At 50.3% G+C, this 11,759-nt stretch overlaps 3 protein-coding genes across 3 annotated transcripts; 1 reads left to right on the top strand and 2 right to left on the bottom strand.

Moving 5' to 3' along the window:
• Positions 1 to 125: 125 nt before the first annotated feature.
• FOXG_15339 (uncharacterized protein) lies at positions 126 to 965 on the bottom strand. The gene is made up of 2 exons (XM_018395425.1): positions 561 to 965; positions 126 to 505 (listed from the first exon to the last, which is right to left on the bottom strand). The coding sequence occupies exons 1-2, from the start codon at positions 828 to 830 to the stop codon at positions 200 to 202; spliced, it is 576 nt and encodes a 191-aa protein (XP_018255279.1). The 5' UTR covers positions 831 to 965; the 3' UTR covers positions 126 to 199.
• Positions 966 to 1,200: 235 nt separating this feature from the next.
• Positions 1,201 to 5,020, top strand: FOXG_15338 (uncharacterized protein). Its single transcript, XM_018395424.1, has 6 exons — positions 1,201 to 1,615; positions 1,663 to 1,785; positions 1,832 to 1,984; positions 2,032 to 2,907; positions 2,961 to 3,048; positions 3,097 to 5,020. The coding sequence occupies exons 1-6, from the start codon at positions 1,304 to 1,306 to the stop codon at positions 3,228 to 3,230; spliced, it is 1,686 nt and encodes a 561-aa protein (XP_018255278.1). The 5' UTR covers positions 1,201 to 1,303; the 3' UTR covers positions 3,231 to 5,020.
• Positions 3,143 to 7,385, bottom strand: FOXG_15337 (uncharacterized protein). Its single transcript, XM_018395423.1, has 4 exons — positions 7,052 to 7,385; positions 6,646 to 7,001; positions 5,073 to 6,595; positions 3,143 to 5,021 (listed from the first exon to the last, which is right to left on the bottom strand). Exons 1-4 carry the CDS (start codon positions 7,305 to 7,307, stop codon positions 3,353 to 3,355), a joined length of 3,804 nt encoding a protein of 1,267 aa, XP_018255277.1. The 5' UTR covers positions 7,308 to 7,385; the 3' UTR covers positions 3,143 to 3,352.
• Between the last annotated feature and the right edge of the window lie 4,374 nt (positions 7,386 to 11,759).

Genomic DNA, 11,759 nt, shown 5'->3' with positions numbered 1-11,759 from the left:
CTTTGCTAGGGCATGTCACACCTTCAGAAACTCGGCGGCGTTTTAGACTCAGCCTCACCCAGCCCGGGAAGATCATTACGTCGTTGAGTCACATCACGCCTGAAAGATAGTTATTCCCGGGTCATTCAGCCCCACATGAAACCTGCAGCTCAAAGATACGATGTGGAACTTTATGTTGATATATCAACTATCTATCCATCTACAAGTTTGCTGCTCTCTTTCCAGGAAAATTAGTCAACCGATAACAGTCAATAACTGGTCTCCCCTCCGACATGATCATGGCCCCGACAGCAACAACGCTATTCAACCAGCCGTACGAACTGTCACCAGGGGCCTCAAACTTGATATGCGTAAAATACTCCATCTCATCTTGCGTAACAGTATCCCGCTCTCCCACCTGCTCCTCCACTCCAGGTCCAGTACGATAGATGCCCTGTGCTTTAACAAGGATATGTACGTTATCATGAGTTCGCAGCGTGTACATGGCATTTAACCGAACAAGCGACTATACCCCTGTTAGCTAATCAACGATAAGCTTTTTTTTTATACATTGTATTCACCTTATTGGGGTTAATGACTTCGGCCCAGTCGGCGCCACTCTTGTCAACGATGATTCCCTTTATCTGAGGGCCATTGACTTGGCCTCCTTGGATGGGGAGGACAACTCTGCTCTTGGAGGTGCCGTCGATGCCTGCAATCTCGGTAACCCCCTCTTTGTCCATCTCGGCAACGATGCGGTAGATGAACTCTAGATGCGGCATGCGCATTGTTGGAATATCGGCTTCGGAAGGAGAGAAGTCATTTCCGGGAGATGGTACGTGAGAAGACATTCCGAAGGTGATGGACCGGGGAGTGGGCAGGGAGTGTTAGATCTTAGATCTCATCTTGTGGAAACCTGATACACTTGATTTGGAAGACCATGGCATCTTTTATCTTTACGAATCATTTTTTGTTTTGATACGCTGATTGATACGACGACTGCTACGGAAATGATATCGATGATACTGCAGATGACACTGCAGATCAGACCCTGTTTCTATGCCGCTTGCATTTGCCGACACACTGGCGGCTCCAACTGCCAAACTGGGGCATTACATGCGCCTCGGAGCTAAAACAACCCCTTCCAAATCTCGCGCCGACGCTATCTCGGCTTGCAGTATGGGGTAGTCTATCCGCATTGTGGGGGAGATTAGAGGATCTAGACCTCCGGAATTCCGTCGCCTGTTCTCTTTCCTCATTAATAAACAATGCGGAGACCAGAAACGCTTCTCCAGCAAATCTCATCATCCTCACATCATTCATCATGCCTGCTACTACTACCAACTGGAAGACCATTGCTGCTCAGCACCGCGAGAAGCAGCGTGATGCTGTGCCGACAGAATGGCTCCTCCCAGAGAAACAGCTCCAGGGGCTGAAGAATAATGGAGATGGTAATGGTAGCAAGCTTATTGAATCCAAGGCTGTTCAGAGGTCTGGAATTTTGACGGAGAAGGAGATTGTTATCACGGAAAGGTATACTGCTGCTGAGTTATTGAGCAAGATACATTCTCAAGAGCTCTCTTCAGAGGAAGTTACTGTGGCGTTTTCCAAGCGTGCAAGTCTTGCTCAACAATTGGTATGTAACATTGAGACAACCATTGGGACCAGTACTAACAGAAGTAGACATCATGTTTGACTGAGATCATGTTCAAGGAGGGCATTCAAAGAGCTAAAGAGCTTGATGAGCAATTAAAAACAACTGGAAAGCTGGCTGGTCCACTTCACGGATTGCCCATCAGTCTGAAGGTATGCATCATCACCTTCAGCATCAGAAAGCTTACTAACAAAACAGGACTCATATCGCGTAAAAGGCCATCATGCCACTGTTGGATATGTCGAGTTTCTTCGTCAGCCAATTCCTGACCACAACTCTGCACTCGTTGACCTGTTGCTCGACGCTGGAGCTGTTTTGTACTGCAAGACAAACCTGCCCCAGACAATGATGGTAAGCTACAACGTGCCCTATTGGCGACACCTTCTAATACCCCGTAGACAGCAGATTCGGAAAACAACATCTTTGGAAGAACTCTCAACCCTCACAACACCAGCCTTACAGCAGGTGGTTCAACCGGCGGTGAAGGTGCTCTCGTCGCCTTTAGAGGATCTCCCCTCGGCGTCGGCAGTGACATCGCCGGCTCCATCCGCATTCCCTCCTTATGCTGCGGTATCTACGGATTCAAACCCACCTCTGAGCGTGTTCCCTTCGGAGGCCAATCAGAATATCCTTTTCCTAAGGACCATATCCCCGGTATTGCGCCAGTCGGTGGACCCATGGCCAACTCCATCGAAGATCTCGAGTTATTCATGAAGATTACTCTTGCTCAACGACCTTGGAATTACGACCCCACCGTTGTTGATATCCCCTGGAGAGACCTTGGTGAGGCAGATACTAAGCTTACCATTGGTGTGATGGCTGAAGATCCGGAATATCCTCTGCATCCACCTGTTCGACGTGCTTTAGCAAAGGCTGCTTCTGCGCTTGAGAACGCAGGCCATAAGCTCGTTTACCTCTCTCAAGATCCTAAGCGAAATGCTGGTCTTGGTGCAAGAATCGGATTCCAGTTATTCAGTATCATGGGTCCTGATCTCGATACCGTCTCTCGAGAGATCGGTGAGCCACTTGTTAACTCTGTGGCTATCGCTGTTCATCCCTTTGCTAACGGCAACTTCCCTGTTCCCCCGGATCTGGAGATTCCTGCGAAGATATCTCGGCTGAATGAGGTTCGCTTTGAGTACCTTAAGGCTTGGCAGGAGACGTATCGGGATAACAAGCTTGATGTTATTCTTGCTCCTGGAGCTGCTACCACGGCTATTCCTCATGATACATATGGTGTTCCCATTTACACTCTTATGTGGAATGTGTTGGATGTAAGTTATCATCATTGTATATTAGAAACTGGGACATGCTGACAAGATGATAGTTCCCTGCTGGTATTATTCCCTTCGGCAACTCATCCAAGTTTGAAGACTCCGAACACGTTAAGGCCAAGGCCCCATTCGACCCTGATTGTAAGTTCTCCGATCAAACACTATTATAACGTAGCTAATCGACATCAGACATTCCAGAGGCTACAGACGGAGCACCAACCGCAATTCAAATCATTGCACCACGATTTAGAGACGAAGAATGTCTCCTAGCGATGAACATAGTAGACAAGGCCATTAGGAACTCCCGAGCAGAGAAGCTTTAGAAGATATGATTTCATTAGAGCGAGCTAGAGCAAAGAAAGCCTGATTTTAATTGCAAAACCAAAGACCAATAAAACGAGATCAAGTCTCAACCCCATCATTACCTATCCATTACCCGTGAAGCTCATCGTAATCTCAACATCCTGGCAGCAGGTCTGCTTTCAATTCTCCCTGAACGTTCCCGCAACAAACTCAATATCACAATCTTGAACTGCTGCGCCAAATCATCCCACTCAAACTCAGGGTTAAGCGCCTTGATGAACACCCTCATCGAAGACTCAGGAATCTTGGTTATCGCGCAGATATCCTCTGCCGAGAGAGCCTTTTCCATCGCCGAAACAAACGTTGGCGCCAAAGAACTCTTGTACGTTGCAAAGCTCTCTTCTTCAACAGGTTCCTCCTTAGCAAATTCAACTACAGCCTTGGTCTCAGTTTCAGGGCGTGTTCCAGTGAGGACTTGCTCGAGGAACTGTTCATCAAGAGGTTCAACGTTGTTCTTGGCTGCGTCGTTGCCAACTTGCCATGGGATACGCTTCTTCTCTGCATCATCCATAATTCGCCCGACGATTTTCCTCGTGCGGTTCTTGACCTCTTGATCAGCATCTTCGGAAACATCTGCATCGATGAGTTCGCGGTAGTAGTGGATATTCTGTACCTTGAGCTGCTCAGGCTGAATCTGCCACTTGGCAGCAATCTCCTTATGCAATTCAAGAACAGCCTGGCAATTCTCCTTTGCAACATCCCAGTTCTTGTCTTGACATGCCAGCGCGACCGCGATCTTGAGATCCTTGAATGCAGCTGAGCGCTTGGTGTACACGTTGCCGTAAACAAGATCGTCGGTAGGACGTCTCGCGCCGCCTCTGGCAAGATGCCCGAGATATCGCATCATTCTGGTGTAGCCCTTGGTCTGCTTCTCAAGCTCACTGGGAATGTTCTCTTGAAGTCTTCCCGCGATAGCTGCAACATCTAAACCATCCGTGGTGAGCATTCGTTCAAAGACGGTGATGATGGTACGGCAGTGCTCGAGCTGGATGTTTCGAAGCTTGCAGAAGTGCACCATATCATAGGCCTTGCTCTGCTTGATCTCAGCGACGTTCTCGTTCTTGGTAATGACCCGCACGATGATCTTGTCAAGAAGCTTGAGAAGATTGTCGTTGAACGTCTTCAAAGGCCAGCCAGTGTAGGGATACAGCTCGACAACGTTCTCGTACCAAACCCAGTCAGCATCCGTTACAGGAACGTCATACTGAGGATTCAGCCCAAAAAGCTGCCAAACCATACTCAAAGGCCTCACACCCGATCCCGCAATCGTCATGAGATTACCAAAAAGACCTCTCATCAATCTCGTAACCGTATCCTCAGCCTTATCCAACACAACAGGAGCACTTGTTCTCATCGCAGCAAGCTTCGACATAGCCGCCATAAGCAACGAACTCATCAGATGGCCAATCTCAGGACTTCCTGCTTCAAAGTTATACTCCCTTGAAGCAACAGCTTGGCTAAGTGTATCTCTCATCATGATGCGTAGCGCGGCGATGTGTGATTCATTGCACTTCTCCATCCAGCGGATTGTGTATGGACTCTTGAGGTTGACGAATTCATCCCAGCATACCCATGCTAGCATTGAGCCGACGCCGCGCTGTTGGCTGAGGTAGGGAAGGGCGAGGATGGGATGGTCGGGACCGGCTTGGCTGACGAGGGGGCCGGCGTGTTGGCTTTGGGATTGTTCCATGATGATGCCGGCGTCGAAGCCATCAAGATGAAGGATTCGATCGTCAAGTGCACAGCAAGGCCTAGTAATATTAGCATAAGAACTCTTGGACAAGCGTGTATCGTAAACTTACTTGGCATCAATGGTAGTGCCCTTCAACTTCGCCAGCATCTGCTTATACGGTACCGTCTCAATATTTAACAACATCACCCCCATCTCCTCAGCATGCTTCTCCAACAATCCCGTCAAACTCTCAAAAGTCATCGACTTGGTCGCCTCAACATTATTCTGAATCTGCGTCTGTCTCATAAGCCTCTTCATATCATGTGTTCTCTTCGACGTCGTCTGAACAGAGATCATATTCGCAAGACTTGTAATAACAGGCTCAAGAGCAGTCTGTAACTCCTTGTTGACCTTTCTCAAGTCACCCAGCATCTTGTTCTTCTTGTTGAGAATGGCTTGATCATCGGTGCGAAGGTTGCTGGTTATGAAGGCTATGTACTCGCTGCGAAGAGGCGCCGTCTTCTTGTCGATCTTGGAGGAGAGCGTGTCGACGAGGGTCTTCGAGAGTTGTTGGAGATCCTTTTGGCTGAGAAGGGCTTGGAGTTGGGGAACTGCGGCGGTGATGTCGTCGTGCATGGAGTTGATCTCGGCGATGCTGAGACCCTCGAAGATCTGGGATAAATCCCGGGGACGAACGACTTGGGCTGAGTAGGGCAGATAAATAGCGTTGGCATCACTGAGATTGACCAGTCTAGAAATCTTTGGCGCCAACAAAGATTCCACACTGTTCGACATGATGATCTCGGTGATATCCTCTCCAAAGTTCAACTTGGTCGTATCCAAGATCTTGTGGTTCGCCAAACCACGATAGAAGTAAAACTTCTCGCCAATGTTAGCCACGATCAAAGACTGAGGTCCAGCAAGCGCCGTGACAGCATTGATGTTCGCCGAACTCAACACAGCCGAGACTTCCTCTTCGGTCTCATGCTTCTCCTTGGTCTTGATCTGCACGATGAACAAGGTATTCATCCGTAGACCGGAAGCCAAATTTCGCGCGTTATCAGTCATGCGCTCATCGACGAGAACCACTATGCTTTCCAGCTGTTCATAGTAAGCGCAAAGGGCCTTCTCATCCTTGAAGGGAACGTTGGAAGGAGTACTTCCGGTGGATAGGAGCATTGGACCTTGGAGTTGAGATCCGAAGATGCAGGGAAGAACAACAGTGGACTTGTTCTGTTCCGTGTTGTCGGCATCTGAAGACATGAACTCGATACCAGTGCTGAAGCGAATGATTTGTGCATCAGAATCAGCCAGGAAAGAGGGAAGATTTGAAGAGTCGGTGGTCAAGATCGCACGTCTCTTGTCCGAGACCTGTACCTCACTTTCCACCTCATCATTCTTCTCAACCTTCTTCTCCTCCGCAGCTGCAGCAGGCAGAGGTTCAGAGATGGTGAAGTCCGCGCTGTTGATAGCTTCAGGAAAGCAAGGGCTGATGAGCTTCTTGCTGTCGCACATCATGTTCCTATCCGTCGTCGCCTTGGGAAGAATGGAGCAAATGATGGAATCCTCATCACGCTTGATGACCAAAGGGCAGCAGATGGTAGCATCCCCAATAGTCGCCTTGTCCAAAGGAACAGGGATGATGTACAATATCTACTCCCATCAGCACAATAAACAGAGATTCACGTCAAAGAGCGACCCACCTTGTCAACGTGATCCGCAACCATCAGCGCGGGGTGCGTTCCCAAGAACCTCGTGATCTGCGTCTTTGTATATCCGGAGATAAAAACACAGATAGGCTTTTCCGTCAGCGTATCATTGTCTATCCTCACATAGTCCAGAAGATCCTGCTGGTTGAGAAGATCGCCGCTGTGCTTGATTCCAGAAAAGGTCGTTCGTTCTGTCCAGCAGCAAGTGTTGCAGTCTTGATCTGCGAAGCAGAAATCGTAGTACGTGGGAGTGCGTTCTGATACTGCTAGGATGGTGATTTGTCCTGATACTATGGGAATCTTGAAGGTAGCCGCTGGAGCTTGCATGATCTGAAAGTCATCAAACACGGCTATCAATTGTCAGCATCAGTCAGGTTCTGTGAGTGTTGTTTATTCTTACCAAGATGTTCCCTAAACCCCTTCATCCGCCTCAGTAAAATCTCTCCCATCTCCCCCAAGTCAACGGAGTTGAAAAAGTAGTCTTGACTGTAATTCGAGATATCAATCTCTTCGATGCCATTCTTCGTTCGACATAACAATATGCCCTCAGGGCTGAAAGGATGTGCAGAGCCAACAGGCAGATTTTGTAGTAGTTCCGCTATCCGACCCTTTGACGTAGCCAAAGGGTCGAAGAAAGTCTTACGCACCTTTTCCATGATGATTACTGATGAAGATCCGATAAGTACTTGGGGGCAGTTAGGCGGCTTATATAAAGATGAAAATGCTACCGCGTGAGTCACACGGTATGTAGGGCTGAGAGTTGAAGGTGAGTTTGGTTGCTACACTCCATGTGGAAGGTACCGAATATGCCTTGACATGGGAAGTGAGTCATGTTGGGGGCGCAGCCAGACCGTCGTGAGGAATGTCTGGGGTAAACCAACACCGCCTTAAAGCTCATAGGGCTGTTGATTCTCCATTGTCCGGGATGTCTGAGGGAACTGTATTTAAGATTTTCAAAAACTACCACTGCAAGACATTCATTTCGATATTAGAGTTCTGGTTCTTAATCCAAAATTTGATGAGAATAATTAACAGTTCGTAGAAGTCAGTCAGCCGCCGTAGAAATGCATGAGAATCGTCTATTTTTAGCGTTTACCCCGTATCTTAGTGAAGCGCTTGCAATGCGCCGCGAAATGGAACCTTGCAGCGATCAGAATCTGGACAAGGCCCTAGTTGAACGTCAATAGTCGCCTCATGCAATGACGGTTCAGGCCTCTCTCTTTGCATATTCGGGGCCGTTCTGGCCGTTCTTTTGGTCCCTACGCCTCACGTATTCTGGCTTGCGCCTCAATTTCATCAAGGTTCATCGCGCAGATAAGCTTTTGGCTGCCTCTCAGAGCGGGCTTTGATTGGTCCGATAAGCATTATCTGATAAACCTGAGCACCGCCGCATCGTGAATACGACTCGATGAGAATGTTGAAATTATTATTATTATTATTATTATTATCTGTTTTTTTTTTTTTTTTTTTTTTTTTTTTTTTTTTTTTTTTTTTTTTTTTGAATAAATACTCTGTCAATTGATCCAATGAACTTTATACAGACTGTAATTTTGAATCGCATGTATTCAGTTCATTGCGTTGACTTTGCTGTAGCAATTGCTTGGTGCGGATAATTCCGCTTGAAGCAAGCAATTGGCGTCTATTGATGTACAGTTTTCCACGTACTTCCGGTGACCGCAAATTTATCTTCGGGATAGAGATATATCTTCTCACCTTGAGAAGCTAGTTGCCGTTTATTTCGCTGCATTTTGACGCTCTCTTGCTATCAATTGTTGCGCATCAACCTACCCTGAGCAGGATGACTCATCACACCTTGACCCAAATTTGCAATGGTACACCTTCCTTTGTCATCACACTTTCTTGGCATACAAGTGTTAAGAAAGTGGCCCTGTCTACACCTAAATCCTTAACAAGTGCACAACAAACGACTCAACCTGCGCTCTGCGCAGTCGCAAGCCGCGGCGATGGCCTCGTTTTCGACGAGCCCGCCCGCTGCCCCAGACCCCTTCGATTTAGGGATCCACACTCCCGCTAATCTGAATCGAGGAGCCCGTGCAGCTCTCTTGCAGAATAGCCCTGCGACCGTGAATGGCACCATTGGTGTTTTACCCGTTCCCAGGCAGATGGCCCAGACTCCATCCTCACCACTTATCGCCGCCACCGCTGCTGCAGCTACGGAAGACGCTGCGCGTGCCAACTCACCATCGATCTCTGAACAACAACCAATCTCTATTATCGAGTCGGCCAATGATCTCGCGCGAGAACACGCGGAAGAGTACAACGCCAAGCTGATGGTCTTTCAAACCTTCTGCGCCAAGTTTGAAGAAGCGGCTCAGCAATTCGCTACCGGACCGCAACGCCGTTTCGCTAGACAACTTGCTGACAGCTTCCTCGGCATCTGGAAACGAGAGCTCTCCGGCTCCGGACCTACGACCCCCAAGCCCAGCTACAGCAGCGTCGCCGCCATCTCGCTTCCCGCTGCCCACATTCGCCCAGCCCACCGCCACCATCAGCAACACCGTCAGCAACAACAGCAGCACCGACAATCCGACCCACCTCATCGCCAAGGGCAACAGCCGACCATCGCCCCACTCCGACAAGATCTCCGTGTCTTCATCCGTCTAGAAGCCGGAGCCCCGGCCAGGGCCCACAGTGGCTATGCCATCCGGACCTTAATCCGGGAGAAACTCGGCGCCGTCTCAGACAAGATCCGACAGGTGTTCCAGGTCCGGTCTGGATGGGCCGTCTTGGCTGCCGACTCGGCAACACGCGACTTTCTTGTAGAAAAGCAGGCTGAATGGGCCGCGGAACTGAAACCTATAGCAGTAGAAACGAACAAAGAATGGTTCACCTATGTGGTCTCAGACTTTCCCAAAAGACTGACCGACTTTCACGGTAATGAGGTGGATAGCGACAGCATCGTCAGCGACGAGATAGAAATGCAGACGGGGCTCAAGCCTGTTGACATACGCCCGGCGCGACAATTCTCGGACAACCCTTTGACCAAGGCCCTACTTGTATCCTTTCTGAAGCCCACAAAGAGATTTTGGTCGCTGTTTGGCAGCAGCATGGCCAGACTTGTCGACAAAACTGACCGGCTAAGACAGTGTGAGACGTGCTGGGGCTTTCACTTTGACCGCAACTGTCATAGACGGCCAGTCTGCCAACGCTGCGGCAAGATCGGCCACTCTACTGATGACTGCGCCGCGCCAGAACAGTGCATTAACTGCTTGGGCCCTCACCTGGCTAACTTTCACAGGTGCCCAGCTCGACCGAAGAAAGTGCGCGGCGTGCTGCGCCGACTTACCAAAGAACAGCGAGGACATGTCCGGACCGTAGGCGCGGAGGCATACCGACAACGACAGCGAGAAGCACAACCGGAATTGCACCAAGCCCATAACAGCACGTATGAACGACAAGGCGAGGATGCCGCATCACAAGAGCAGCCGAGCGTTCGTGCCCCAAGCCCAGCTATATCAGAAGCACCATCGTGCATCATGGTGGCCACAACGCCCCAGGTCGGTTACGAAGCAGAGGAGGAGCCTGAGCATCCCAGGCCGGGCTCACCGCGAAAGCGCCGAATAGTTCTCATCACTCGTCCTCATGACTAGGAATAGACACTCGCAGACACGAAGGAACGACAAGAAGCCGCTCAGGATCTTTCAGGCCAACGTCGGCAAGATCCCTCCGGCCCACGACTGCGCCCTGGCGCTGGCCGACTCGGAACGATATGACATTGTACTCCTGCAGGAGCCGTGGACGACTCATACAGAGACCCGCTTTCTGACCAAAACTCACCCGGCATACGACACATTCACACCAGTCGACATGTGGAACAGCAACGACACTCGGCCTAGAGTGATGACATATGTCAGGCGAGACCCAAGATTTCTCGCCGACCAGATCCGGCCCTTTCAAACTCGCGATATTCTCTGGCTCACGATCAATGGCATGACGATCGTCAACTTCTATCGCCAGAACGACGAGAGGGATTCCCTAAACACGCTGCTTCGCTGGCCTGTTCCGGAGCGCTGCCTCGTTGCTGGCGATTTCAATGCCAGGCATCGTAGTTGGCAGACGGGCCAAGCGACGAACCGCGGCCATGAGGTAGCAGGATGGGCGTCAGAGAATGACCTCAACCTTCTCAACACTCTAGATATCCCGACAAATCCACACGGCAACACGATTGATCTGGCCTTCACCAATATGCCACTGGCCGAAGCTACCGTCGAGGACCATCTCGCCACTAGCTCCGACCACTTCACGCTCAGCTTGACCTTCCTTGACATCAGATCGACTCCGGTACAACCGGCCAAGATCCGAGTTGAGACGGAAGACGAGCTTAAACGATTCGTCGAGATTGTAGAACTGGGAGCCACGGAAATCCCCCTCACAGATTCGACCCCTGCGGAGCTGGACGAGCTCGCGTCTTCACTTGTAAGTCTACTAACATCAGCAGCGAAAGCAGCTGGCCGGCCCGCGCGGAAAGGCGGACGCCCAGCCCCCTGGTGGACGGAGGAGTGCGCCTGCGCTGCGGCTGCTTTCCGGGCCATCAGAAGAAGCTACCCCTGCGGCTTCAACCAGGACGTTCAGATCGCCAAAAGAGACTTTCATCGTGTGGTCCGTCGGGCTAAGAGGCAGTATTGGCGGAACCTCATCGACAACTTCTCCAGCAGTAGCGCTGTTTTCAAAGCTGTCCGATGGTTGAAATCCCCTGGAGCCTTTCAGCCCCCGCCCTTGCAGGTTGACAACGTCGTGTACGAAAGCCAGATGGACAAAGCCAACGCACTCCGACAGGCTACGCTGGAACGAAGAACTGCGGAGGACGACATCGCAAACGCTTGGACACCAGTATCTCCTTCTAGGTTGATTCCTTTCTCGCCCAGGGTCTCGCTAGATGAGGCGCAGTGTGCGACCATCCAGACAGGCAATACATCGCCAGGGTCAGATAACATCACCGTCAATCTTCTCCAAGCCGTATGGCACATCATCGGAACACATGTCCGCCGCTTGTTCGAAGGATGCCTTTCCGCAGGCCATCATCCGAAACCATTCAAGGAGGCGGAGGTGGTCATGATCGCGAAACCGGGGCGAAGAGACCTCACTGA

Source organism: Fusarium oxysporum, chromosome 5, assembly GCF_000149955.1.
Source record: "Fusarium oxysporum f. sp. lycopersici 4287 chromosome 5, whole genome shotgun sequence".
NCBI classification, from domain to species: domain Eukaryota; kingdom Fungi; phylum Ascomycota; class Sordariomycetes; order Hypocreales; family Nectriaceae; genus Fusarium; species Fusarium oxysporum.
Note: the sequence above shows the minus strand (reverse complement) of the source record. Positions and strands in the feature narration are given on the sequence as shown.

Excerpts from the sequence above, each read along its gene's own strand:
- FOXG_15339 (XM_018395425.1), bottom strand. The coding sequence starts at position 830 with ATGTCTTCTCACGTACCATCTCCCGGAAATGACTTCTCTCCTTCCGAA. Across the intron at positions 506-560 it reads AAGTCATTAACCCCAATAAG|TCGCTTGTTCGGTTAAATGC; the intron begins GTGAATACAATG and ends ACAGGGGTATAG.
- FOXG_15338 (XM_018395424.1), top strand. The coding sequence starts at position 1,304 with ATGCCTGCTACTACTACCAACTGGAAGACCATTGCTGCTCAGCACCGC. Across the intron at positions 2,908-2,960 it reads TTATGTGGAATGTGTTGGAT|TTCCCTGCTGGTATTATTCC; the intron begins GTAAGTTATCAT and ends ACAAGATGATAG. Across the intron at positions 3,049-3,096 it reads GGCCCCATTCGACCCTGATT|ACATTCCAGAGGCTACAGAC; the intron begins GTAAGTTCTCCG and ends AATCGACATCAG.
- FOXG_15337 (XM_018395423.1), bottom strand. The coding sequence starts at position 7,307 with ATGGAAAAGGTGCGTAAGACTTTCTTCGACCCTTTGGCTACGTCAAAG. Across the intron at positions 6,596-6,645 it reads TTGCGGATCACGTTGACAAG|ATATTGTACATCATCCCTGT; the intron begins GTGGGTCGCTCT and ends TGATGGGAGTAG. Across the intron at positions 5,022-5,072 it reads GGCACTACCATTGATGCCAA|GCCTTGCTGTGCACTTGACG; the intron begins GTAAGTTTACGA and ends TAATATTACTAG.